Source organism: Aspergillus glaucus (genome assembly GCF_001890805.1).
Source record: "Aspergillus glaucus CBS 516.65 unplaced genomic scaffold ASPGLscaffold_9, whole genome shotgun sequence".
NCBI lineage: Eukaryota > Fungi > Ascomycota > Eurotiomycetes > Eurotiales > Aspergillaceae > Aspergillus > Aspergillus glaucus.
The window spans coordinates 772,847-796,327 of NW_019170461.1; the positions used below are offsets into that span (position 1 = coordinate 772,847).

At 48.8% G+C, this 23,481-nt stretch overlaps 13 protein-coding genes across 13 annotated transcripts; 8 read left to right on the forward strand and 5 right to left on the reverse strand.

The window, feature by feature from the left end:
* Positions 1-80: 80 nt before the first annotated feature.
* Positions 81-2,983, reverse strand: ASPGLDRAFT_66288 (uncharacterized protein; the record flags this gene model as incomplete). Its single annotated transcript, XM_022549001.1, has 4 exons — positions 81-900; positions 973-1,127; positions 1,676-2,719; positions 2,789-2,983. 4 exons carry the CDS (start codon positions 2,981-2,983, stop codon positions 81-83), a joined length of 2,214 nt encoding a protein of 737 aa, XP_022401487.1.
* A 549-nt stretch (positions 2,984-3,532) lies between these two features.
* Positions 3,533-4,308, forward strand: ASPGLDRAFT_1517014 (uncharacterized protein; the record flags this gene model as incomplete). Its single annotated transcript, XM_022542284.1, has 2 exons — positions 3,533-3,585; positions 3,627-4,308. 2 exons carry the CDS (start codon positions 3,533-3,535, stop codon positions 4,075-4,077), a joined length of 504 nt encoding a protein of 167 aa, XP_022401488.1. The 3' UTR covers positions 4,078-4,308.
* On the forward strand, positions 4,309-4,767 carry ASPGLDRAFT_1473360 (uncharacterized protein). The gene has a single exon (XM_022541921.1). The coding sequence runs from the start codon at positions 4,421-4,423 to the stop codon at positions 4,679-4,681; it is 261 nt and encodes an 86-aa protein (XP_022401489.1). The 5' UTR covers positions 4,309-4,420; the 3' UTR covers positions 4,682-4,767.
* A 48-nt stretch (positions 4,768-4,815) lies between these two features.
* On the reverse strand, positions 4,816-5,762 carry ASPGLDRAFT_82011 (uncharacterized protein; the record flags this gene model as incomplete). The annotated part of the gene is made up of 4 exons (XM_022550145.1): positions 5,739-5,762; positions 5,442-5,672; positions 5,302-5,376; positions 4,816-5,236 (listed from the first exon to the last, which is right to left on the reverse strand). Exons 3-4 carry the CDS (start codon positions 5,370-5,372, stop codon positions 4,816-4,818), a joined length of 492 nt encoding a protein of 163 aa, XP_022401490.1. The 5' UTR covers positions 5,373-5,376; positions 5,442-5,672; positions 5,739-5,762.
* A 449-nt stretch (positions 5,763-6,211) lies between these two features.
* Positions 6,212-12,948, reverse strand: ASPGLDRAFT_46703 (uncharacterized protein). Its single transcript, XM_022546505.1, has 6 exons — positions 12,617-12,948; positions 10,597-12,552; positions 9,104-10,532; positions 8,944-9,044; positions 6,708-8,868; positions 6,212-6,644 (listed from the first exon to the last, which is right to left on the reverse strand). The coding sequence occupies exons 1-6, from the start codon at positions 12,898-12,900 to the stop codon at positions 6,501-6,503; spliced, it is 6,075 nt and encodes a 2,024-aa protein (XP_022401491.1). The 5' UTR covers positions 12,901-12,948; the 3' UTR covers positions 6,212-6,500.
* A 218-nt stretch (positions 12,949-13,166) lies between these two features.
* Positions 13,167-13,744, reverse strand: ASPGLDRAFT_46706 (uncharacterized protein). The gene is made up of 4 exons (XM_022546506.1): positions 13,526-13,744; positions 13,383-13,468; positions 13,235-13,314; positions 13,167-13,210 (listed from the first exon to the last, which is right to left on the reverse strand). The coding sequence occupies exons 1-3, from the start codon at positions 13,715-13,717 to the stop codon at positions 13,278-13,280; spliced, it is 315 nt and encodes a 104-aa protein (XP_022401492.1). The 5' UTR covers positions 13,718-13,744; the 3' UTR covers positions 13,167-13,210; positions 13,235-13,277.
* A 1,302-nt stretch (positions 13,745-15,046) lies between these two features.
* On the forward strand, positions 15,047-15,988 carry ASPGLDRAFT_82014 (uncharacterized protein; the record flags this gene model as incomplete). The annotated part of the gene is made up of 4 exons (XM_022550146.1): positions 15,047-15,103; positions 15,146-15,172; positions 15,237-15,447; positions 15,635-15,988. The coding sequence occupies 4 exons, from the start codon at positions 15,047-15,049 to the stop codon at positions 15,856-15,858; spliced, it is 519 nt and encodes a 172-aa protein (XP_022401493.1). The 3' UTR covers positions 15,859-15,988.
* On the forward strand, positions 15,874-16,721 carry ASPGLDRAFT_1473561 (uncharacterized protein). Its single transcript, XM_022541922.1, has 3 exons — positions 15,874-15,994; positions 16,073-16,313; positions 16,373-16,721. The coding sequence occupies exons 1-3, from the start codon at positions 15,978-15,980 to the stop codon at positions 16,472-16,474; spliced, it is 360 nt and encodes a 119-aa protein (XP_022401494.1). The 5' UTR covers positions 15,874-15,977; the 3' UTR covers positions 16,475-16,721.
* On the reverse strand, positions 16,528-18,509 carry ASPGLDRAFT_148862 (mitochondrial fission process 1 family protein). Its single transcript, XM_022541979.1, has 3 exons — positions 18,019-18,509; positions 17,276-17,828; positions 16,528-17,223 (listed from the first exon to the last, which is right to left on the reverse strand). The coding sequence occupies exons 1-3, from the start codon at positions 18,153-18,155 to the stop codon at positions 16,867-16,869; spliced, it is 1,047 nt and encodes a 348-aa protein (XP_022401495.1). The 5' UTR covers positions 18,156-18,509; the 3' UTR covers positions 16,528-16,866.
* A 322-nt stretch (positions 18,510-18,831) lies between these two features.
* ASPGLDRAFT_46708 (ATP19 family protein) lies at positions 18,832-19,319 on the forward strand (the record flags this gene model as incomplete). The annotated part of the gene is made up of 2 exons (XM_022546507.1): positions 18,832-19,217; positions 19,269-19,319. The coding sequence occupies exons 1-2, from the start codon at positions 19,090-19,092 to the stop codon at positions 19,315-19,317; spliced, it is 177 nt and encodes a 58-aa protein (XP_022401496.1). The 5' UTR covers positions 18,832-19,089.
* Positions 19,320-19,725: 406 nt separating this feature from the next.
* On the forward strand, positions 19,726-20,819 carry ASPGLDRAFT_46709 (uncharacterized protein). Its single transcript, XM_022546508.1, has one exon. The coding sequence runs from the start codon at positions 19,947-19,949 to the stop codon at positions 20,619-20,621; it is 675 nt and encodes a 224-aa protein (XP_022401497.1). The 5' UTR covers positions 19,726-19,946; the 3' UTR covers positions 20,622-20,819.
* Positions 20,820-21,068: 249 nt separating this feature from the next.
* On the forward strand, positions 21,069-22,311 carry ASPGLDRAFT_46712 (histidinol-phosphatase). Its single transcript, XM_022546509.1, has 3 exons — positions 21,069-21,275; positions 21,338-21,874; positions 21,936-22,311. The coding sequence occupies exons 1-3, from the start codon at positions 21,117-21,119 to the stop codon at positions 22,164-22,166; spliced, it is 927 nt and encodes a 308-aa protein (XP_022401498.1). The 5' UTR covers positions 21,069-21,116; the 3' UTR covers positions 22,167-22,311.
* Positions 22,240-23,320, forward strand: ASPGLDRAFT_1473692 (FKBP-type peptidyl-prolyl cis-trans isomerase). The gene is made up of 6 exons (XM_022541923.1): positions 22,240-22,664; positions 22,739-22,803; positions 22,898-22,958; positions 23,014-23,034; positions 23,113-23,154; positions 23,218-23,320. Exons 1-6 carry the CDS (start codon positions 22,531-22,533, stop codon positions 23,255-23,257), a joined length of 363 nt encoding a protein of 120 aa, XP_022401499.1. The 5' UTR covers positions 22,240-22,530; the 3' UTR covers positions 23,258-23,320.
* Positions 23,321-23,481: the final 161 nt, after the last annotated feature.

Below are 23,481 nucleotides of genomic sequence, written 5' to 3' on the forward strand. Positions count from 1 at the left end.
AAAAAAAAAAAAAAAAAAAAAAAAAAAAAAAGCAAAATGTTCTCTGATGGACGAGGTCAAAACCAAAACCAAAAGCAGGCTTACCCCCCCAACAACCCCATCAACCCCTCCCTCATCCTAACATTAACAACACCCCCAACCCCATAAGCAGGCACAATCTTCCCCATCCTCGCAAACGAACTACTCACATAATCCCTCCTAATCCGCGGCCACCGATCACCCCAGAAACTCAACCCCCCAGCCGGCTGCCGATTATACAGATCCAAGCCGAGTAGATGCATAGGCGTACTCACGAACTGCATTAGAGCGGGACAGGAGAATTGTGCGAGCGCGGTTTTGGTGGAGGGCGAAGTGGCCAGGGTGTCAGGGATGTAGGGGGCGACGAGAGAGGGGATGTTGAAGGAGGCGAAGATGGTGATGCTGTCGCGGAGGCAGAAGAGGGAGTAGGAGATTTTGGGGACGGTTTTGGTTTGGCTGTGGGGGTGGCAGGTTGAGGGGGATTGGGAGAAGAAGGATTCTTTTGCTGTCGATGTCGACGTCGACGTTGACGAAGTCGATGTAGATGTGGTCGAGGAAGATGAAGACGAAGAGGGAGAGGGGGAAGCGCCGAATAACCTCGCAAACACCGCATCCTTGTACACGCATATCCCCATGTTCACGCTCGTGGTAGCCAAGAACTTGGCCGTTCCCGGGAAAACGGCGGCAAAGGGTTTATCACGCAACGTGGACGTTATCGTGTCAATTGTGTTCGCTGTTAGATACGTGCCCGTATAGAGGGTATATATAAGGAAGAAAGGCGTGCTGAGGAAGAATCCGGCCGGATGGCGCGCCATCGATTTGAAGCATGAGGTGATGGTGTTTCGGATTGGGAGGCCTTTGGCGGCTTTTTCGATGATTGCGCTGCGTTACAAATGTGTTAGCTTCTCATTTTCTGTTTCTCTGTTGCAGAGATGGTTAATTGGGGTAATGTACCGATCAATTACTGTGATAACCGGACATGTCAGTAACCCGGCCGTAGCAGCACTGACAATATCCACGCCTAACCGAGCGCCTAACCGGTCTGTATTCCATTTTCTCGACGAGGTCGAGCGTTCAGAAAGGGCAGTCATGGTGAGAGACGGTGTTTCCTGAGGAATTGCATTTCGAGTCATTCCCGGAGCTCAGCGATAGCGGAGGACGGAGCTGGCGCGGATCGTATGCGCAGGCTCTCAAGGAATCTAAAGATAAGAAGGGAATGGGAGGTGGGAGGAATGCGACGAAAGGAAACGGAAGGTAAAAACGAATTACAAAGACATTGCTCTGATAAGTGCAATTATCCGTTGCGATTCGCAATCGCCATGCAATTCGTCCGGGGAAAAAGAAAATACGCTCGGCGAGTCTCGGCTCGGATCTGTGCCCGATGCCGTCCGGAGATCCGATAATGCATACATTTATTTACTATATGCATAATACACTTAAAGAGGACATGCAGTTTTCTATTTACCCCAACGCCATGATATAATCCCAATCAAGCATAAAGCATACGCATTGCACTTGTTCAATCCTTAATGTATCTACGCAGAGGCCGCGTTCACGGCCTGAAAGTCATCTGGAGTGATGTTGACCGCACCAGATTGGACGAGCTATACAACATATTAGTCTGAGTAGAATAATTTCAAGGAAGGAGGGAACCTACCGCCCGGCGCAAATCATCAATGAGATCATCCACATCTTCAATACCGATACACAACCGAATCAGATCCTCCGGCATGGCGCGCTCCTGGCGCGTCTTGGCGTCGATACTGGCGTGGCTCATCCGACATGGCATGCTGATCAAGCTGTTGACACACCCGAAGCTAACACTGATAGCCCAGATGCGCGCACTCTCAACAATCCGCTCGCTAACTTCCACATCACCCGTCTCGAACGACAGCACCGCTCCAGACCCCCGCGCCATGGAGTGGTGAAGGTCGTATTGCGGGTGCGACCGCAGACCCGGGTATCGCACCTTGAAGCCGTGGGCCTCGAGGAACTCGGCAATGCGCTGGGCATTGCTCTGTTGCTGGTCCATGCGGACCTTGAGTGTCTTGACTCCGCGCATCAACAACCATGAGTCGAACGGCGACAGACCGCATCCCGATGCGTTGATCGGGAAGTACAACCGCTCTCCCAGGGCCAAGTCGTTGACCGCAATAACACCGGCCATGAGGTCGTGGTGGCCCGACAGGTACTTGGTACCACTCTCGTAAACAATATCAGCGCCAAGATCGAGCGGGCTCAGCAGCAGCGGAGACATCATTGTGTTATCGACCGCCACCAGACAGTTGGGGTTGGCCTGGTGCGCGGCAGCCGCGATCTGTGGGATGTCGACGACCTTGATTAGCGGGTTGGTGGGGGTTTCGAGCAGGACCATGGTCGTCTTGGGAGACAGCACTTCAGACACCTTCTCCGGCACAGTTGTGTCGACGTGGTGCACAGTAATACCGCCGTTGGTCGACAGATACTTCAAAAGCCGGTTCGTACCGCCGTACAAGTCGTCTCCAGTAACCACTTCATCGCCAGGACGAAGCAACCGGGTAATCACGTCCAGCGCTGCCATACCCGACGTCACGACCAGGGCGCGCTGGGCCGACATGACCTTGGCGAGATGGCGCTCGAGATGGGTTCGAGTGGGATTTCCGGAACGAGTATAGTCATATTCACCACCGCCGTCGCCAGACGCTTGCTTAAAGGTAGCGCTCTACAGCGATCACCAATTAGCCTCAGTACTCCTTGCGCAAAATCGAGTTCTGCTACCGCCATGACTCACCTGGTAAATCGGGACACTGCTAGCATTGTACTGGTCACTGCTCTCGGTGTACACAAGCTCGGTGGCAATCGCATATTTCCTCCCTGTGCGCGGGCTCGACGGGGCCGGCGATGGAGGAAGATTGTGACCGTCAATGTCAACGTGAGGGACGGCCTTCTTCAGCACGTCCGAAGACGAGGGCGCGGGCGCCGACATCGCTGCGGGGCGGGGCGGAGATTTAAGAGGAGAGAAGGTGATTCAGGGGGGACGAGGGCGCTGTTAATACAGAAAGGACAGATATAAACAGCCCGATGGCAATTGAAACGAAAGAGGCAATCTGGTCGCAAAGAAAGATGAATCCAAACAAAATGCGTTGAGAATTGGGAGGCAAACCACTGGTAAAATTCCCCGGACTCCGATCTGTTTGAAATCCCGTGACCGCTCAACGTTGATTGGTCAACTCTGATGTCGTCATCGGCTTCGCCTTAGTAAGATCCAAATCGGGCATTGTGAATGGCTTCATGTTCCCCGGTGTAAATTTAGGGCTTTAATGGGATAACATCCGATGACACTCCGGCAACCATCGATCCTTAATGAAGCTGCTTGGACCCGGAGATGCAGTAGACTACGTGATATGCGAAAAGGCTGTGCTGATGCGCTGATGCGCTGAGGGCTGTGTCGAAGCAATCCATCAATCAGTATGAGAATCTCCCACATCTTTGTCTTTTGCTTTCCTATTCTTCAGTGCTATCAACTATTCTGAATATGGATGACTCTCACATCATCCCATTTCTAAAAAACTCCAAAACGGATAGACGGTACATCTTTCCAACAACAGCAAACAACTAACAGCATCTAGACCAAACACACCAAATATCACCCTCTCCCTCGAGTTCCTAAGCTCTTCAGGCACCCTCAACAAAAACAGAGCACCCGGAATCCTAATAACCCTCTACCGAACCCCAAACGACATTCCCAACAAACCCTGCATATTCTACTGGAGCAGCTCAAAAGACGGCTTCGGCCCCGACGGCTTTATCCTTCTCTACTACACTACTGAAGGCTACCTGAAGCAAGTCGAAGTCCAAAAACCGCAACGCTTCGAAATCCCCAACTTTTCAGAAATCAGGGCCTATGACCATAGTATCCATCAACCTTCACCAGGTGGCTGTGACCGGTGGTTTCACAAGATCCCGGAACGGTATCGTGATGTACTGTTTGGCGGGTGTCGTTACAGTAGTTGGGGAGGGAGCGTCGGCAATGCCTGTTCAAGTATCATAGCCACGGTTGACGGAGGGTCCTGCGACTGAGAGAGTGTAAACCATGCGTTGATTGTTTGCTTTTATGTTGATGGTTCTGACTGTGTTGCACGGTATAGCCCAGGGGCACCAATCTTCAGCGTGACCCTGACAGGCCCGAGCCAGAAACATCTCAACCAAGGGATAGCGGTGAACTTCAGTCACATATCACGGCATTACCAAGGAAAAACAAGAAGAACACACACAAGACCAAGAAGAGATCCAACCCATCACCTTCTGCGCAGGCGACCTACTATCAACATCCAGAAACTGGCTCTACCGCCTTAAATCAAATAACCTATGGGAAGAATACGCCAACGACGAGGTCTGTGAATGCGGAGGAAACAACATAGGAATGGACGAAGACCTCATCGTCAACGTCAGCGAGGATCAAGGCTTCGTGAGCCTACAACCAGGTGGCTCTTGGACCTTGTCATACTCTATGGGTCATGATAGTCTCCCGGATAATGAGGCGATTGGGGGTGTTTTTTCGTATCAATTTAAGAGGGCTAAATTGGAGTGGTGGGATTGGGGTGGTTTGGAGACCCATGCGAACAGAGAGGTGAAATTACAGTCATGGCTCTCCGGGGGAGGAAATGAGCCTCCGTGTAATTGACGTTATAATGTGTAATCTAGGCTGTATTGACAGCATATCGGCACCTTCGCAACCCTAACAGAGCCAACCTCCACAAGACAGAGCCAGCTGCTTTCCAAGTTGTCAATTTTGCATCGTGGAGACAACTCGCCATCCTACTGACACTCCTCAAACTGCGGCCCGAACAACTCCTTCACAGCTGGCGATATCTCCCTATACCCCCCCAACAACCCCCCACCAACCAACTCCTCAACACCTACCTTATCATACCCCTCCACATCCCAAACATCTCCTCCAAGCATACCCCCCTGCTCTCCCGTCCCCCAAATCTTCCGACAGTAGTACGCCAAAACAGCAGGCATACCGTTTTGAAGACCCGTTTCGATCTTCTGGTTGACAGAAGCGAGTGTTTCGGTTGTGGTTTTTGTTCGAGAGGATTGTTTCTGCGCTAGCGCGGCGGCGATTTGGGCGCCTGTGGGAGATAGTTCGGATAGGGTTAGGGTGCGGTTTTGGAGACTTGGGATTGGGGTGGTTGCGAAGATGGAGGCGTAGGCGGCAGCGACGTAGGGGCGGGTGCTGGATGTTGGGTTAGTGAATGAATGGATTTGTGTAGAATGGAAGGGGATGGAATTTGAACAAACTAGAGATTAACAGGCTGGTTCGCACTATCCCCCGTGAAAATCATGCGGTTGTTCTGATAGTCGACTCCCATCGCCCTATCATTGTCAGCCTAATTTCTCACATCCAAACCCACCCCCAAAAAACTCCCCATAAAACTTACAAAGTCCCAAGTGCAAACTCCGCAAAATTCCCCAACAGTACCGTCGTCACCGGAATCCCAGCCTCGCGCGCAGCAGCAGCAACCTCCTTAGCACTGTTCAGCGGAATACGCAGCCCCTGCTCGTCCTAGTTTGCCGCTAGTTTCGAGGGGACGAAGAGCTGAACATTTGCTTTTGAGATTGCGGTTACGAGATGGTGTTGTTGGGTGATGCCTTCGTGGCCGATTAAAGAGCTGCATTGATCAGTTACTGCAATCCCTTATTCCTTATACCCGACCAAGGAGAGGAGCGCAACATACATGACAATATCAACATGCTTCAGCGCATCAACTACCTTGTTTTGATCCGCCAGGTCTACTTCAACGGTTGTCACTGTTTCTGGTAGGTTTGTACCATTTGCACTGTTTAGAAGTATTGCAACTTTGTGCTATTTGCTTTGTTTTTATGGTTATGTTCATGGATAAGTCTGCATAAAGTGTGCATAAGCCCGTTTGTATGTTTGTGTTTGTCGCGTTTGCTAGTTTGGCATGTCTGCCATGTTTGGCCAAATGGCTATACAAACATTCGATTGATCACACAATCCAAGTCTATTTAGTCCAATCTACGGAGTAAATTCTTTAAAAATTCCTAAGTCTCAAGTGATTGGACGGTAAATCATCAATTGGAGAGCAAGGTGGTTTGCCAGTTGATAAGTCACCCGGAAGTTTCATGGAAAAGTATATATAATCGATGTGTTGAACTAGAGTACAGATAATTGCATAAAGCATCTATCTAGAATGTTCCATATAGCAGCAAGAAGAGCAGGCATTCTGTTGAGTACAAACGGATATATACACAGTTCTAGAAATAGTACTCGCTTAACTATATCAAGCTCCTATTTGTGATCTGTGAATACTTCGTTCACTGTTTCATCTTATTTTCTTTCTGACCCATTGCATTAATCTAGATTTATGGAGGTAGACCGGTCCTCTGATATCTCATCGAGTCTCATACCATGAACTGAATCAGAGCCGCGTCTCCTCCGGAAAATGGCCTCTGGACAATGGGCAAAACGAAGCAAATCAATAGCCACCACCAAACTCTCTCTCAAAATCCACAGCACCGGTGACTCCCGCGGAAGGAGTGTGGCCAAGTCCTCCAACTGGCTCTCCACATTGCGGACACCGAGCTTCTTCCATCGGCATTCCACATTCGCCCACGGTAAACTGTGATCGATACGTTAGCATGCCCGCAATTCCTTTTTACCATAGTTAAGGAAGAAGTCTCACAGGATGACTATTCCGGCAGTAATACCAATGTCCAGTCCCCAAGAACTGACTCGCCATGGCATCATAGACCTGCTTCTTCTCCTCCGTCGATACGAAACTGTAGAACGTCGCACCATTCAACAACCCCTTTGCCTTTTCGATATCATCCTTTAAAAAGCCCAGTGTCCCCGGATTGTCGGAGCATAGAGTTTCACATTCTTGCAATGTAGTAGATGCCTGATTGCGAAGCTCGTTGACGGCATCCATGCTTAGCTGTTGTCCTTTTGCTTCGGAGGTACTCAGGGATAGCAATGAGAATAGTGCGTAGTATACCATTGCTTCCACCTCTTGTGCCAAGAGCTTTGCAGTCTTGCTGCTATCTCTGATGGACCGGCAGTTGCGGATAAGTCCTTTGAGTTGATTTGCTACCGCATCGCATAGCTCAGAACGCAGCTTTGAGTCAATGCGGAGGTCAGTGGATACCATCCTGTAGTCCCATAGTATGGCCCATGTGAGTCGAAGCTGAAGAATCTGTCCGCGGATTTGGAATCCAGTTTGGATTTTGGATTCATCGATCTGGAAGACATCGCTTTTCACAGTATCCTCCCGAGAAGCTGCAGACGCGAGCAAATCATTTACCTTCCCATAGGGTTGCTCTGCAGCGGTCATGGACTTGGTGAATTTGTCGATGCTCTTTTGCAGTTTTTCCTTTTTGCCGAACGGCTTGGTGGATCCTACAACAGTGGAGCCTCCGGGTTGTCCTGTTGTCGTTGAATAGAGGAGCAGGGAATCTGTTCTCGCGCTTTCTAGCTCCATTTCACGCCTTAAAACTGCGTCGACGAGCTTTTTGTAGTTCAAGCTTGCCGTTATGATAAACCGCTTAGTTGACTCGTCGAGCAACGCCTTTTTCACGATTCGGTTGTAGCGGTGGATGTCTCGAAGTGGTAGACGACACTCTGGACATCCGCGAAGTTTGGCGTCGCTGCTTACTACTCGCCGTGCCGATCTAGGGCTGATGGTGGTGTCGGTTGCAGAGTCGACGTTGTAGTATTCCTTGATTTCCATAATTCCGTCGAGGCTGGAAACTGTATAAAAGTGTCCACAGGAAAGGAACACACATGGGTCTTCGTCGACGTTGATTTTTCCGTATTTGTTGAACGTAATTAGATCGACACTCCGTTCAAGCACATCCGCATTACCACATGTCTGGCAGAACTTTCGATCAGGGCATTTCTCGCCGCAGATACTCGGACAGCGGTGCCCGCAGTTCAGCATCTTGTCACAACGCTTGTCACAGGGGATTATGTCGCACGGAACTGCGCATGGCATGTTGCAAGGGTGTTTCTGGCGATGACTGCAGCTCCACCCGCACTTCTCGGCGCAAGGGGCACACGGGTCGCTGCATTTCTTAGGACATTTGTTGTGTCGACAGCGGACCTCGCAGGGCTGGTCGCAAGGAGAGCAGGGAGTGGATGGGTGGCAGGGTCGAGTGCAATTGTGAGAGCAGGTGCTGAAAGGTCTTCCGCACACCGTAGTACACGAGGCGCGGTGATTTTGAGCGTGCTCGCCTTTTGATTTCCAACACTCCCAGCATGGTCTCTGACAGGTGTGTCCACAGTCCAGTAGTTGTTGGCACGGGTTGAAGCACCTCTTCTTTGAAATGTCTTCGTGGCACTTGACTCGGGTATCATGGCCACATCCAGGCAACCTCTTCACCACAACTTGCGCGCATTTGACCGAGGTGATTCTATCCCTATCTCGACATTCAATCGTGGTTGTATGTCCGCAGGAAAGAGGGACATTGGTGATTTTCTCGATGCACTCGCCACACCTCTCATGGCATCTTTGTGGGCACGAGTGACCGCACTTCTTCATCCTCGTACACGGCTTCATGCACTTGACCGCGTCATGCCGTGTGTTGGAATGGCACTTGAACGTACAGGTGTGACCACAGGGCAACCTCCGTTCGCATCGCTCTGCACATCCGCCTTCCGGGGCTTGTTCTAGAAAATCCTCAGGGGTTGAAACATGGATCCTACTTTGGGGGTGTCGTGAGCATTCGAGCTGCAGCTTGGGCCCGATGTTGCCGTCGTCTTCTAACATTCTGATAACTGACGACCACATTGGAACACATGACGCTGTATCAGCATTTCCGATGATATACATGCCATGTTTTGCACGGCTATAAGGCAGAAATCATATAAAAATTAGAACGGAGTAGAAGGAAATCAAGGAAGTGGGAGTTTTGAACACTTGCCTCAGCAAAACGTTGATTCTGTTTGAAGTCTTTAGGAAGCCGCAGTTCCGATACTTATTACTCCGCACGAGGGATACTATAACAACGGTTGCCTCGTCACCCTAAAATAGACACGGTTAGTATTTCGTTGTTATAGCCCAGCACTGTGGGACGACCTCACCTGAAAGTTGTCCACAGTAGCGATCCTCACTTGGTCCGACAATTTGCCTTTCCCAACAGTTCGTCGGTTGTGGTTGTTGCTGCCATTCGCATCTTCCTCTGCTTCAGATTCATCCAGATCGGCCAGATCTTGCTCTGCAATAACCAGGTCGACTATACCCTCCAGTTGATCCCTCAGTAGTCTCAGTTGCCCGATGTAAGGCGTCAGAATGGCAATTTCTCCCGGCTTATAGTATTCCTGCTTACACAGGTGCTTCACCACGGAGATCACCATTTCTGCCTCCCACGTGTTTGTCTTGCTTCGCATCGGGTCCTCTGGATCATCTGGGTCTTCTGTATTGCGGTGGTCAAGCCAGAATAATCTGCGTTTGAAGCCGGAGATCCCGTCGTATAAGTGCGTTCTGGGGTGGTCGCATAAATTGGGGTACAGGGTCCCACGAACAAGAGAAGCAATCGAAGGGTCCATTCTCCGCTGATGGTCCAGCTGTGCTACGGGAAATCGGATAGGGTCATCAGCGTCTTCGCCTTCTCCGATCGATATGTGGTGGTTCGGAGGACGAAAGTTCGCCAGCCGCTCAAAAAGAGATTCGTCGAGGTTGTATTTAGGCCCATCGGAGTCATACTCGGCGGAAAGCCTTTGTGTTGAGATCTTTGGACGCAGCTGTAGATGATCTCCGATCAAAATTGCATGTTGGACAGAAGGCAAGAAAGTCGTAAGGATGTGTGATTCGAGCACTTCACCGGCCTCTTCGCAAACCAGCACCTTTGCACGAAGGCCACGCAGAAGATCGGCGTTGTTTGCCAGACCAGTGGTTGTAATCCCAACAACGTCCACTTGATCGAATATCTGGGCGTCTGCTTGATTGAAGAGGGAAGTGAGCTGTCGCTTCTCTAAAGCGTGCTGTTGCATCAGGTTCTGGAGCTCGAACGACAGTCCTTCGATGGCAGACTCATGCCAGTATTCGAGCAAGCGCATGCGCTCCTCATTCGTTAGCGTCCATTTGTTTACAGAGAGAAGCTGCTCGATGGTGCGCTCGTCCCCGTTCCCATTAATGTCACCCGGAGCGCTCCCACGAGCCCAGGTAGCCAAAGGCTCCCCATCCCCGATCATCACTCCCTTAGTGATCTGCGCCTCCTGCATGGGAAATCGCTTTTTGAGAAATGGCCCCACAATCCCATCAGTCCCGCTTTGGAGTCTCTTACAAATATCGCCGATTTTGACAGCCAAGTCATCCAACCGCTTTTGCTGTCCGCTAATCCATCTCCCGTGCCCCGGGATACGAGGGATCTTTTTGAGCTTTTTATAATTTTCAAGCGAGAGTGATTCCAACAACGGTGAGGCGCTACGAGACCCAATGCGGACGATTCTCGATATTCCCGAATCATAAAGCCCTTGTAGAAACTGATCAAGTGCATGATTTGTGTAACAACTAGATCTGAGTTAGTCACAAGCTCCATTTATGAGCGACAAACACGGTCGAAGAAGAGACTTACACACACAAGATAGGTCCCAGTTGTAGCCGAGTTTGGTTGGCCAGGAGGCACTTTGCGATCTGAATACCTACGTATGATTTGCCTGTTCCCGGAGGACCTTGAATGAGCGCCAGATGATTTTTGAACGCTAAAACCATTGCCCGCGCCTGGCCCATATCTAATGTTGTTTTTTTGGATAGTTGCTCGCACATGACGTTGAAGTCTCGTCCAACTGAGAACGTAAGTGGCGTGGCTTTTTCGTCCTCTTCATTCATCAAAACAGATGAAAGATCCAACGTCACATCTTCAAGATAAGCCGGTGAGCAGACAGGAAAAGTCTTGTACCCGTATGATGTCCTATATTCCCGCGGGTATCTGTCTTGGGGTGCTATCCATTCAGTCAATGGGATGTATCGAGGGTCCCTGTACAGAGTCTGCAGACACCGTAAAATACCCTCAAAGGCATTATACAACAGTGCGGGAAATTCAACAAGTATAAAAGATCGGGCTGAGGAAGAGAACTGGTTATTTGCTAGATGAATGATGCCATCCAAGTCATCACTGGAAGGTGGGCTCGTGAGGCGGAGTGTGATCATGGCCCTTTTCCCGCTGCTCACCAAGTCACGAACAATGTCCTTGTAATTTTCGTCTGTTACAGGGTCAATGTTTCTCTTGGAGACCTGGAAAAATATCACGCTTATGTCCTCCTTGGCCTCCGCATCAATAAGTGCCAACAATGCTCCGCCTTCGTTTAGCCCACGAGTGTCACGCCAGTGGTGTTTCCTTTTCCAAACACTCATGTTCCTTGCCCTTGGCACCTGATCAAATTCTACATCAATTTCCATCCCTTTGATACGGTCTGGATTGACCTTCCGGATCTGGGCGCCGTAGTAGATACGAACAGGAGTGGGACTATGGGTACGCAATATTTTTCTCTTGTCTTGCCACCTAGTTCCATGAACAAGTGTCTCCCAATTTTCAAGGATAACGCGGAGAGAGTCCCGGAGTACTCCCGATGTATCCTCCCGGAGAAGACGAAAATGAGAATCGAGGAGACGGCGAATACCCTTCTCGTGGTGCCGGTCTGGAGAGTACAGGGCATCCCTAGTGGGGAGGAAGTCAAGTCGCCGGCTGTACCAAATTTCAGACAGTGTTGGCAAGATTTTGATATTAGAAATGGCTGCATGGTCATTATCATGCCTGATACCAGACTGCGAAAGCTCTCCAGGAAAGTCAACCGCGACTGCAGGCTGGGACTGCTTCGCTTTTGTTTTACCTCCGCGCACCTTCTGTACGTTGGCAGTAATACCATCCCCAGTGCCGAATATGTCTTGGACCTTTAACAGGTTTTCTCTGGCTAGGCGTGTGATAAGACGCTTCGGGCGATGATCCGCGTCGTCGACAGAGAAGCAGCTCCAGAGCGTTTCGACGACTTCTTTGAACTCAGACTTGAACGTAGCCTCCTGGACTTGTAATAAGGTGCTTAGTATTGCCTCTGTTACGTGGAGCAACACTTCTCCGTATTGGATTTCATCATTTGAACCAACGTCTCCCCCTTCGTTCTGTAGGTGTGTCAGGCTACCCACCACCCTGCGAAAGAATGCGACTCCCCTGTTCCCATGCGGCCCGTAGATGACATTATAGATAGTTCCCACTGACTTCTCGAGAACGAGTGAGCTTTGTATATCCTCACGCGAGATATAGGATATTAGACGAAGAAAGAGGATGCAATGAGGGTCGAACATCAGTCGTGTGACGCTATAAGATCGGGCGAAGTCTGTTTCCACTATTTCTCGGACACTTGCAAGGCCAGCCTCAGTAGCCCAATTATTGACAACAGAGACCCTCGACGAATCAGAGCAAGCTATTTCTGAAAGGGTCGTCTCGAGGATATCTTGCACTTGACCTGGCGATAACTTGGTAGTTTCTGGCTTCGTAGACCCGTTTCTGAATGGTAAGGAAGATTGCGGTGTGGCCCTAGCGACACGTGCGGGTGGTTAGCTGTAAGGTCCAATCTTACTTCTTCGATATCGTTCCTGACCTGGACATGTGATTCCCTTTGTTTTCTCGATGGGACCCCCGACCACGAGGCGCTGTTGCCCGTCTGGCGCCTCGCGATCCGCGATGATGATTACCCCGATTGGAGGGCAGACCGTTGGCTGTATTGGTAGAGTCATTATCGATGCCTACTGCTGCGAGTTTCTGGCCGAGTGAATCCCCTTTGGAGCTCTGGGTTTGCACGAGCTTGGATCTTTGGCCATTCTCGTCTGGTCGACGACCTCTTCCACGGTTTCCTCGAGGCTTCAGCCTCTTGGAGTCCGCCATATTAGATGTTTTTGAATGGCCAGCCTCGCAAGAGTAGACAGGAAGTTGACTGTAGATAGGTTTCTGAGTAAAGATTGTAGTAGCATATAGGAAGCGGGGTGTGCTGCAGCTTGTCGATTGATGTACGTACTTTTAACGTTAACTAATCTATCACCGAATTGCGCGGTCGGCGGCGGCATCCATACTAACTACATATAATCTATCTGTCAATTCCTTTTAAAGCAAGTCAAATTCATTATATATATTACTATCTAGTAGGGCATTTTAATCTATTATGACCTTCTTTATTGCAATTGCTGCATCGTGCTGGCCGCCGTGATCTTGATGATGATGGCTCTTCTTGCCTCTCCCGTTCTCTCAATATTTGCAACCCTTCATCACCAGTCAAACTCCCTCCATCTTGAATAAAAGCTCGTGTCATCTTCTTCTTCTCTTTCTGATGCCTATTTGATGTGCGAAGCTGATGGAGTTCTTGTTGTAAAAGGATAGAATTCTGCATTGCCATCTCTGCACCCTTAATGACTTTTTCAAGCATCTGCTCTGCAGCCACTGAGGATACAGACTGTGTTTGAAGCTCTTGCATCTGCCTTTTCTGCTGATTTAACTGATAGAGATTGGCTGGTGTCCTTCCTAAATAAAAGGATTGATTGCTGCTCAGACAGGAAAGTGGTGTTGGTGTCTTCATTTTGATATGGAGTTTTGCAAGCACTCTCTCTGGTTTAAAAGGAATAAGACCAGCAGCTGCAAATCCATTTAGTATATTGGCCTTTGAGAATGCATGAGCATGGATTTTGGTGTAGTTAGATAGGAAATCCATTTTATCAATGGCATGGATGTCATTTTGCGCCATCTCCCTTATTTTCTGGCCATAGTAGTGCTTGAGCGGTCCAAAACAGCTTATATCCAGTGGCTGCAGTAGATGAGATGAATGAGGAGGCATAAATAATGGGATTATCCTCCTTTCCATGCAGAAATGATCAAAATTAGCAGTGGCATGGCTGCTATGACCATCAAGAATCAAAAGGCGATAACTGCCAGCAGTCTGAGAGGCAGTATGCTTCTCAAACATCCCTTGAAGCCATTCAAATCCCAAATTATCATTTGTCCAGCCATTATCACTCATGCTGATTCTGTATTCATTTGGAATAGCTGAATACCACTGAGATTGATGCTTTTTCCCGGCCAGAATAATCTGCGGAGGTAGAGCAGATCCAGAGGCATTTATGGCGATTATTATAGTAATCCACTCGCGATTTCCAGGCTGGATAGATTTAGCATGGCTATCTCTAGTCTCCAAGCCACAGATAACCTTTTCAGTTGATGCCACTCCCATTTGAAAGTCAGATTCATTCATATTGTATATATCCTGCTCCAGAATGCCATATCTTTGGATGGTCTCTTGAACGCGATTAACCAGCTTTTATCAACTCAGGACTCTCACATTTGGCACGTTGATAGTCATATTTGCGGGTATAATTGAATTTGAGCTCAGGAAGGCGTCGAATAAAGCGGTTAACCTATGATAGCTCACCAATGGTGGCTTTCTCGGGGGATTTCAGCCGTGCAGATAGCAGTAATTGGGTAAGATAGCGGACATTTGATATTTGAAGAGGTAGGCCACGCTGATACATATCTAGAATCCATCTAGGTAGTCTCTTCTTCAAGTTCTGATAGTTTCCGACAATTGGCAGTCATTTCATGTCGAGAGGCCATTCCGTTCAGGCGATACATTAGAGTCCTTGGAATGACATCAAATGCCTTTGTACATGCAGTTTTGGATTGAAATTGGCCTTTATTAAAGGCCTCAATAGCTAGTTTTATTCGCTCTTCCTTGCCCATGATAAATATGATGATAAAAAGGAGGATTAAAGAGTAGTATGTGGTGTGTTCAGGGGAAGCCGCCGCCGACCGCGCAATTCGGTGATATGCGCAACTCGGTGATGGATTACTTTACCCAAACACTCTTACTAAGCCTGTGAACGCCCTAACTAACTAACCCAGTCTATCGGCCCCTTCACTTTTCTACTTTTTATAGTCGTGAATGATTTATATCAAAGCTTACTGTGACTGAAAATTGTTGGTATTTCAGCCTTCAAATATATATCGTCACATAATCCCCTCAACTCATCCACACTACAGGGTCTTCATGACGAGCAATATCAATCTCGACGGCAGTGATAATCGACTTGCGCGCTGGGAACCTGTCTGTATTTGCAGGACTATGGTTAATCATTTCAATATATAGCGTTATGTTGAGAATATAATTTTTCCGGTAGGTATACTCTATGTTCTGCCATTCACAAGCCATTCTAGGAATACATGCTGATTATATGTAGGTCATGGTGGTCTCATGTATGGGATCAAAGGACACCCGGATTCTCGTGACGTATTATGATGGTACTAATCTGGTGATTCATTGGGAGTGGCTTGTATGGTTTCAGTTGAAAGAATGTCGAGGCGAGGTTATTTTCGAGGTGGGCTGTCTAGCTCGCCAAATTGACTTGTCATCCACAATGAGTGTGATAGTAACACAGGCAAGTCATTATAGTAAGTATATCCCTGTTTAGAGTCATCAAATGACTGAATAGGTGATTTGGCAGTTCATTAGCCGTTACACAGCCTCTCTATGTATCCAGACCACAGTAAACAGCAAACATCGAAAGAACAACCAACCCATCCATCCACCATCCTAGAATTCCATCCAAACACCCATAGTCTATCGATCATCATCAAGATGGGCGGCAGTCCAACCAGACATCAGAGCACGCTACGACGCACTCATCCACATCTACCAAACTGTTCTCGACCAAACCCCCTCGGCCCCATCGACTTCCAAAACCTCCACATCAGACTCCCCCCTCTCTGCTAACCCATAATGGACATCTCGATCCAGCCATCGAATCGTTCTTCAAACTGTTAGACGAGAATGTCTCTTCAGGGATCCCGACGATGAATTAATTCCGAGCGACTATCCGTCACTTGAAGAACTAAAACCGCTCTACAAGGCCTTTGAGATCTTAGGGTACACTGCTGAATATGTTCGGACTGCGTTGAGATACACGAGGGATATTAATATCATGTACTGGACCCAGGCGTAAGAATACGACATGATACCCTTGCCCTAGTTTACCCTCCATGCATAAGTGTCACGTACTGAAAATAATATGGTTAGCCCCGGTCGAGACCGCGACACCATATTCTCCAATAGTAAGAGGGTGACCACGGCCGTTTGTCGCCATCCCAGGTCCTATCCGCATTACAAGGTCCTGATGGCGAGTGAAGTTGAATTTAACGACGACAACGACGGTGATGACAGACTTACATGTGGGGAGGTACTCAACATTTGCGAGATTATGATGGACCACTTCAAGGGCTATAAGATCCATGCTGATTTTGCGCATATGAATGCTCCGGTAAGCTATCTACTCTGTTCCCAAGCTATGTTGATGCTCATGCTAATCCGATGTTGAAGGTAATGATCCTCTCCTGCTGGCGTCTCAACATGTCCGGATCCTCATGGCTCATCATGATGGCACTGATCTGGTTGTCCATCAGAGTGAGTTGTTTGATTTGAGGTGGAAGAATGTTGATGCTTTGGGGTTGTTTTTGAGATGGTGGTGTTCTGAGGGTGTGGGGGATACGGAATCTATCTAGCCTCCTCTTTTCGGTGGCTTGATTGTCTGAGTTTGGATGAATAATTGATCATGGTTAGGGTTAAGGATATAAATTCGGGCGTGAGGAACCATTTCTTTGCAGTAATGCACTAGGACACTTGTTCTGCTATCCAGGCTATGAAATATAAACAGTGGTATTGATATCCATCATCTCAATTCAATATACAAATGCAACACCCCCGGCAAAGCAACAAACGAAAATAAAGAGTTGGGTATGTAAAAATAACACAATGAAAGGAGAAAATATAAACCCATCCATCTCTAGTCAACTACTCACCCGTAAAAAAAAAGCTTATTCACCCTTCTTCTTCTCCCCAGCCCCAACCAACTCCTTCAACATAGCCACAGGCCCAGAAGACCCCTTCTCCGCGCGTTCTAGTCTCCGCTGCTCCTTCGCCCGCTCTCTCTCCTCGCGATACTCCTCCCACGACATGGCATCACTTGCGGAAGATACAGGCACAGAGTCGGGGTTCTGGGAGTCCAAGAAACGCGAGAGAGAGGTAGAGTCCTTCTCGTGGTCAAAAGAGAGAGACTTGATGGCGTCCTTGCCGAAAAATGAGCCGATGGCAGTACGGAAACCGTATTCGACGACTTCGTCGAGGGGTTCGTCGAAGATGTAGGGGAGCAGGGGGACGACGGAGAGACCAATCTATTCGTGTTAGTATGCTTCTTAATTAATTGGGTTTGGGGCGGGGACGTACTCCGATAGGCGCCCACGTGCGCAGAAGAGTACTCTTATAATTCTTCATCATGCGTCCCGAATACTTAACCACAGAATGGATAGTCAACGCCGGCAGCGCCATACTCGCCAATCCCTGGAATATAGCCCTCTTCGCCATAACTACCCGGTAATCCTCAATCAACGGGATCCCAGTCATCTTCCACGGCATCAAGCTTCCTTCCGCATACTCTGACGGTCTCGAGCCGTTTCCTGTGATCAAATTGCCCGTCACCATTCCCTTGAGCACCTCCTCTTGCGTAAGATCCTTGGCATCCTTGTATGCCTCTCCCGCGGGTGCTAATGCGCGACGGTTTCGGAGGTACGCCTTGTAACCCTCGTGCCCGACATCACCGAGGAGGTACGTCCAGGAGATGGCATAGGCAGAGCGCACGAGGTATGGATGCGCGACTGGACGGAAAGATTCACCAATGTCGGAGGTGTAAGCGACATAACGTTGGGCGGAGAGAAGGAGGGTGCGGATGCGATTGGCGTAGGCGGCGTAACGGTAGGAGGTGTCGGTTGAGTTTACAGAGCTGCTTCATTAGCATCTATCTTATTTTTGTACAGATGGTGGTGGTGTTGGTAATTATGACGCGCTGGGGCCCGATGGTACTTGCGGGGATGGATTTGCGGGGTGGACGCGGAGATAGACCATGGCAACGTGACCGGTCGACCAGAGGGATGCAGTGAAGTAGTAGGGAAAATGTCAATGGAGAAACATACTATGGAGAATAGACATCGTCATAAAACCCATCATCATGGTCTACCAGTTTCTGAAGCTGAGGAGGGAGCTTGCGACGAGGGACAGGCCCTAACGTCGCATCGGACGAAGGGGACTCTTGTCGGGATTCCCAGACCATGTTGACTGGGATAGGAAGCAAGTGTAGTATTAAAAATGAAAGAGAATAGAGTAAAGAAAGAGGAAGAGAGTGAAGACAGAAGCAAAAATCGAAACGAGAAAAAACGAAAATGGGAGGAAAGAAGGTGGAGGAAGCTCGCTAAAGGGTTACAGCCAGTATTAAAACGAATGGTATGACCGGTCTCACAGCCGGCCAGTCTAATACCTCAGTGAATATTAACACTACTTACTCCTAGTCCGGTCCATCGCAGAAAATGCTCAATAACCGTACAGCCGACAGGGAAGAGATCACTTCCCGAGGTAAGCCGTATGCCCTTTAGCCCTCGCCCATGCTTCTTCGCAACACAGAATATGTGTACACTGTACACTGTAATACCATAGTATAAAGTGTCTCCGATACTCGTAGAATCATAGATCAACAATTAACTTCACGACTGCATCGGGATGCCGTATCTTGTTCTACCGGTACTGTAGTCGTCAAATGATGTCATGCTCGTGTTATTCCCGCATCCAATCCCGAGTATCACGTGCGCCGGACCGTTCCGGGATATCACATGATAGCTTCTGCTGACTCAGTCCTGACTCAGTCCACCACGCACTAGTCCCAATCCAGTAACAACCACAGGTGACCCGAACCTCACTCAGTCCCGTTCCGCAGGTCCTTTTCGCATCAACGCCCCATTGACACTTCGAGACCCTCTGTCAACCCTTCAAATCAACTCCCCACCTTAATACCGTCATAATGGTTGTCTACTACCAGATCGCCGGCAAGAAGGTCGGCTCTCACGTTGTATGTGCCGTCCTTTAGCTGTGTTTGCTCCCCTCCTTCGGTCCGATTGTCGGTCGGTTGAACCACCGTCAAACACACGTCACGTCACCAACGAAACTACACTGTGAAGGTATACAATGCTAACGAGGTGATGATACAGCTCGCCATGGGCGTCCTCGGTAGCACTTTCGCTGGTGCCTTCCTCTCTACCCGCGGCGGCAGCAAGGAACAGCAGCAGAAGCAGCAGGGCCCCCCTGTTCAGGCCGGCTCCAAAGACGAGGAGGATTTCATTCAGTGCGTCCCTTTCAATCCCAGACAGACCACACAGATGCTAATACAACACAGGAAATTCCTGCAATCAGCGGACGGCGGCGACCAAAAAGCCCAGCACTAAAAGTGACATTCGCGCGGTACCCTGACGGAACGAACATCCACGCGAGAGTTTCCTAATCGACTGGAACTGCTTTTTCACGACGCAAAAATAATGAGATGTGGCATTGCGATTCATTGGCCATGCCGGTGAACGCAAAGGACGGTGCAGAAGTGGTATTGGCATTGGCCATTGTGGAGATGTGAATCTGTACATAGAGGTATAAATGCATTGATTCGCCTTTATCTCGTTCAATTAGTTGCCATCAAGTTTGGTATGAGGATGCGGTCAATAAGCTACTGCAGTACTTCAAGTAGATCGATAGTTATCTGATATGCACAGCACAATCGCATTGACGGTCATAAAGTTTTATCCGCGGAACTGACTACGCCGGATTATGTCCGAGTGATATGCCGAGCATTGATCGTAACGAGGTGGTAGATCTTCTACCTACCCCGATATCATTTCTATAACTTTACTTCCAATTTCTAACTTCATCTATACCAATTCAATGTCCCAAAACCAAAGCAAATCCACCACGTGACCGACCCAAATTCCCATCCTCATCTGCATATCCTCCGCAACCCCGATCCCGCCACTATCAACCACTCCTCACACCACCTACACTACCACAGCAGCACAGCAAAAAAGCCATGAAACCACACCCCTTCCCCCTCTCCCTAAACATCGGCACCGACATCGTCCACCTTCCTCGCATCGCCCGCCTCGTCTCCCGCCCAAACGGCTACCTCACCCGCTTCACCCGCCGCATCCTAAGCGACCAAGAACAAGCCGATTTCCGAAAACGATTCAACCTACCCCCCGGTGAAGATGTGCCGTTGGAGTCGCGGTTCTATCCTACGCATAGGCGGTTACACGTACAGACGAATACGAATACGGATGTGAATGGGAATGTGAATGGGGGTACGGGGATAAGCGCAGGCGCAGGCGCAAGCGCAGGGCCAACATCCTCACTAAGCACAGAAATGGCGCGCTGGCTAGCAGGTCGCTTCGCCGCGAAAGAAGCCGCCAGAAAAGCTGCGCCGGGGGGCGCGGCGAGTGTGGGGTGGAAGGATGTGGTTGTTATTCGGGAGGATGAGGGGACTGGATCATCTGAGAGTATAACGGCGGAGTTGGAGTCGAAGGTAGGGAGTAAGGGTAGGAATAAGACATCTGTTGAGAGGATTCGGGAGATGCGCAGGGAGAGGGAGAGTGGGAGGCCGGGGATTGTGTATTTGGATGCGAATGGGGGGCCGGGGAAGATGGGGAAGTTGTCGATTTCGCATGATGGGGAATATGTTGTTGCGACTGTTTTCGCGGCGGGTTAGCTTTTTTATGGTGAGCTGTTGCTGAGATAGTGGTTATCAGGTAGAGAGGTAGATGTCTGGAACTCGGTGTATTGATAGTGGAGCGTTGTACGATATAGTGGCGATTGGCAGGTTTTATTCTGTATAGTTAGATATCTGTTATTGTAAATAGCTAAAACGATGCGTACATTAATGATACCCTTATATTTTGTTCTGTCCTGGTGTTAGTGAATTGAGTCACATACAAGTGCCGAGTTTCTATCGCAGTTGATATTTTTGCTCCTCCTCCTCAGTTTTTCAATTTGTAGACTTACCAATCTCCATATCTTTATCGGTTTTTGACTCTCCTACCTTTATTGTTATCCCCTATTCTTAAAACCCGAACCTATCAATTGTTCTGTTGCATCGACTCTAACGCGGGGTAAGCACAAGCATCTCCGTCGGAGTTGCACTCAACTCAATCTGAGAGAAGCATCAACTGACTCACACAGACAAGAAACCCCAGAGAACAACACAATGCCATTCTCCCATCACAGCCATTCGGGGCAATTCTGCCCCGGCCATGCCAAAGACACCCTCGAAGAGGTCATCCAAACAGCCATAGCCAAGAACTTCAAGGTCTTCTGCCTGACAGAGCACATGCCCAGGACCCAAGAGGATTTATATCCAGAGGAGGTATTTCACTATCCTCCACTACTTACTACCAGATACGAGAGTCCCGCTAACTGCGAAAACAGGCTGAAGCTGGCGACACCTACACAGGCATGCTCGCCAACGAAGCAGCCTACTACGAAGAAGCTCTGCGCCTGCGCGAAAAGTACTCCTCGCAAATAAAAATCCTAATCGGTTTTGAAATCGAATGGATCCGTCCCGTCTCGTCAACCCTAGTCCAGGACTCGTTGTCGCGTTATCCATTCGAGTTCTTCATCGGCTCCGTGCACCACATGCACACGGAACCGATTGACTACGACCGTCCTATGTACGAGCGTGCTCGTGAGAAGGCGGGTGGTACTGACGAGCGGTTGTTTGAGGATTACTTCGATGCGCAGTTTGAGATGCTGACGACGATGAAGCCGTTGGTTGTGGGGCATTTTGATCTGATTCGGTTGAAGAGTGATGACCCCGAGCGCAGCTTTAGGCAGTGGAACGGTGTTTGGGAGAGGATTGTACGGAATTTGGAATTTGTAGCTGGGTATGGCGGCATGCTGGAGTTGAATTCCGCCGCGTTGAGGAAGGGGATGAGTGAACCTTATCCTAAGGGAGAGATTTGCAAGGTATGTATGCCCCTATCATATTTCATTATCTATCAAAGAAAGACAGAAGCTGACAGCTCAGGAATTCCTCTCCCTCGGTGGCCGCTTCTGCCTCTCCGACGACAGCCATGGCATTGATCAGGTCGGATTGAATTTCCACCGGGTCCTCGACTTTGTCGAAACCGTTGGCATCTCAACCTTGCATTACTTGCAGCTGTCAGAGACCGATGTGGATACTGCGTCTAACGCGGATGCCCGGTTTCCCCGAACGCAAGTTGCTTCGATTGGAGTTACTGACGCTAAAGCGTTGTAGACTTGTACCCCTGTAACTAGCTAGTTAACTGCACATAGACGCATCTAGACGATGTACGATGCATGGGTTTCCCAATCTAGATAGCAACAGTTCCATCGGGAAATAGGAACGGTTCCTAGTGGTTTCTTACCTCCTCTGTCTGCACTCACTCTGCTTGGAACATTATTGTAAACAGTTCAGTCCATATAAACCCCGCCACAAAAAAAAAACCCCCAATTACATCAAACTGATTGGATGCCGCGCCTCGACCCCACCTAACATCTGTATTTAACACCCGTTTTCTCCCACCTCCCTCAACCCCTCCATTTCTTATTTTCATCAATTCACAATTATAAATAAATAAGAAACAAAGAAAGAAAGCAAAATGGGCGTCACTAAGCAAACCATCTCCCCCGGCAACGGCACCGACTTCCCCAATCCCGGTTCCATGTGCGCCATCGACTACACCGGTGCTCTTTATGACCCCTCCAGGGCTGATAACCATTTCATGGGAAAGGAGTACGTCTCTCTGTCCTTGGATAATGAACGAGTTACATGTGCTGTTTGCTGTGAACGGTAATTGACGCAAGCAGATTCGATTCGTCGAGGAGCAGGGGTCCGCTCGAGGTGAATATTGGTATTGGGAAGGTCATTAAGGGTATGTACCCCTCCTTTCAATTGTGTTGAATTGCATTACATTACCTTGCATTGCGCTGCATTCATTATCTAATGTCTTACTGATAAATAAACAGGCTGGGACCAGGGTGTTCTCCAGATGAGTCTCGGCGAGAGAGCTATCCTGACGATTTCCAGGTACCCCTTCCCTCCCCTCTTTTATCATATAACGAATACATGCTAATAATCACAGTGACTCTGCTTACGGTCAGCGGTTCGTCTCATCCCATCCGTCAACCCCAGATATAATTATCTTCTCGAGAATGCTGACACTGATATTAATTGAATTTAGTGGTTTCGCGGGTCTCATCCCCGCGCACTCGGATCTTGTTTTGTGAGTTGTCTTCCTGATTGATGAAATCGAATTAATTAAATGGGCTAACGGTTGTTTGTTTAGTGATTGTCACCTTGTTTCGATTGATGGTAAGTCTATCTAGGTTAGATTTAGATCTAAATTTAGGAATTGAAATGAATTCTGTTGGGTTCAGCATGTCAATTAATGTGCGTGTAGATGACATCCGTAGCTTCATTCAATCCCTTGGTACAAGGTACAACTAATGACATACCCTAAAACACCAGTGCTCTACAACATACTGCGTACATACACACCACAATAAAACCAAAACTGTAGAAACATATTGACCATTCATGACGCGACATT

Excerpts from the sequence above, each read along its gene's own strand:
- ASPGLDRAFT_148862 (XM_022541979.1), bottom strand. The coding sequence starts at position 18,155 with ATGGTCTGGGAATCCCGACAAGAGTCCCCTTCGTCCGATGCGACGTTA. Across the intron at positions 17,829-18,018 it reads GACGATGTCTATTCTCCATA|CTCTGTAAACTCAACCGACA; the intron begins GTATGTTTCTCC and ends CTAATGAAGCAG. Across the intron at positions 17,224-17,275 it reads GCACGTGGGCGCCTATCGGA|ATTGGTCTCTCCGTCGTCCC; the intron begins GTACGTCCCCGC and ends TAACACGAATAG.
- ASPGLDRAFT_46712 (XM_022546509.1), top strand. The coding sequence starts at position 21,117 with ATGCCATTCTCCCATCACAGCCATTCGGGGCAATTCTGCCCCGGCCAT. Across the intron at positions 21,276-21,337 it reads AGGATTTATATCCAGAGGAG|GCTGAAGCTGGCGACACCTA; the intron begins GTATTTCACTAT and ends CTGCGAAAACAG. Across the intron at positions 21,875-21,935 it reads CTAAGGGAGAGATTTGCAAG|GAATTCCTCTCCCTCGGTGG; the intron begins GTATGTATGCCC and ends CTGACAGCTCAG.
- ASPGLDRAFT_1473360 (XM_022541921.1), top strand. The coding sequence starts at position 4,421 with ATGGACGAAGACCTCATCGTCAACGTCAGCGAGGATCAAGGCTTCGTG.
- ASPGLDRAFT_1473692 (XM_022541923.1), top strand. The coding sequence starts at position 22,531 with ATGGGCGTCACTAAGCAAACCATCTCCCCCGGCAACGGCACCGACTTC. Across the intron at positions 22,665-22,738 it reads AACCATTTCATGGGAAAGGA|ATTCGATTCGTCGAGGAGCA; the intron begins GTACGTCTCTCT and ends TGACGCAAGCAG. Across the intron at positions 23,155-23,217 it reads GCGCACTCGGATCTTGTTTT|TGATTGTCACCTTGTTTCGA; the intron begins GTGAGTTGTCTT and ends TTGTTTGTTTAG.
- ASPGLDRAFT_46709 (XM_022546508.1), top strand. The coding sequence starts at position 19,947 with ATGAAACCACACCCCTTCCCCCTCTCCCTAAACATCGGCACCGACATC.
- ASPGLDRAFT_46703 (XM_022546505.1), bottom strand. The coding sequence starts at position 12,900 with ATGGCGGACTCCAAGAGGCTGAAGCCTCGAGGAAACCGTGGAAGAGGT. Across the intron at positions 10,533-10,596 it reads CTGGGACCTATCTTGTGTGT|TTGTTACACAAATCATGCAC; the intron begins GTAAGTCTCTTC and ends ACTCAGATCTAG. Across the intron at positions 9,045-9,103 it reads CTACTGTGGACAACTTTCAG|GGTGACGAGGCAACCGTTGT; the intron begins GTGAGGTCGTCC and ends TGTCTATTTTAG.
- ASPGLDRAFT_46706 (XM_022546506.1), bottom strand. The coding sequence starts at position 13,717 with ATGGATTTCCTATCTAACTACACCAAAATCCATGCTCATGCATTCTCA. Across the intron at positions 13,469-13,525 it reads AATCCTTTTATTTAGGAAGG|ACACAGTCTGTATCCTCAGT; the intron begins ACACCAGCCAAT and ends CAAGAGCTTCAA. Across the intron at positions 13,315-13,382 it reads GCAATGCAGAATTCTATCCT|GAGCTTTTATTCAAGATGGA; the intron begins TTTACAACAAGA and ends AGAAGATGACAC.
- ASPGLDRAFT_1473561 (XM_022541922.1), top strand. Across the intron at positions 16,314-16,372 it reads TTGCGCATATGAATGCTCCG|GTAATGATCCTCTCCTGCTG; the intron begins GTAAGCTATCTA and ends CCGATGTTGAAG.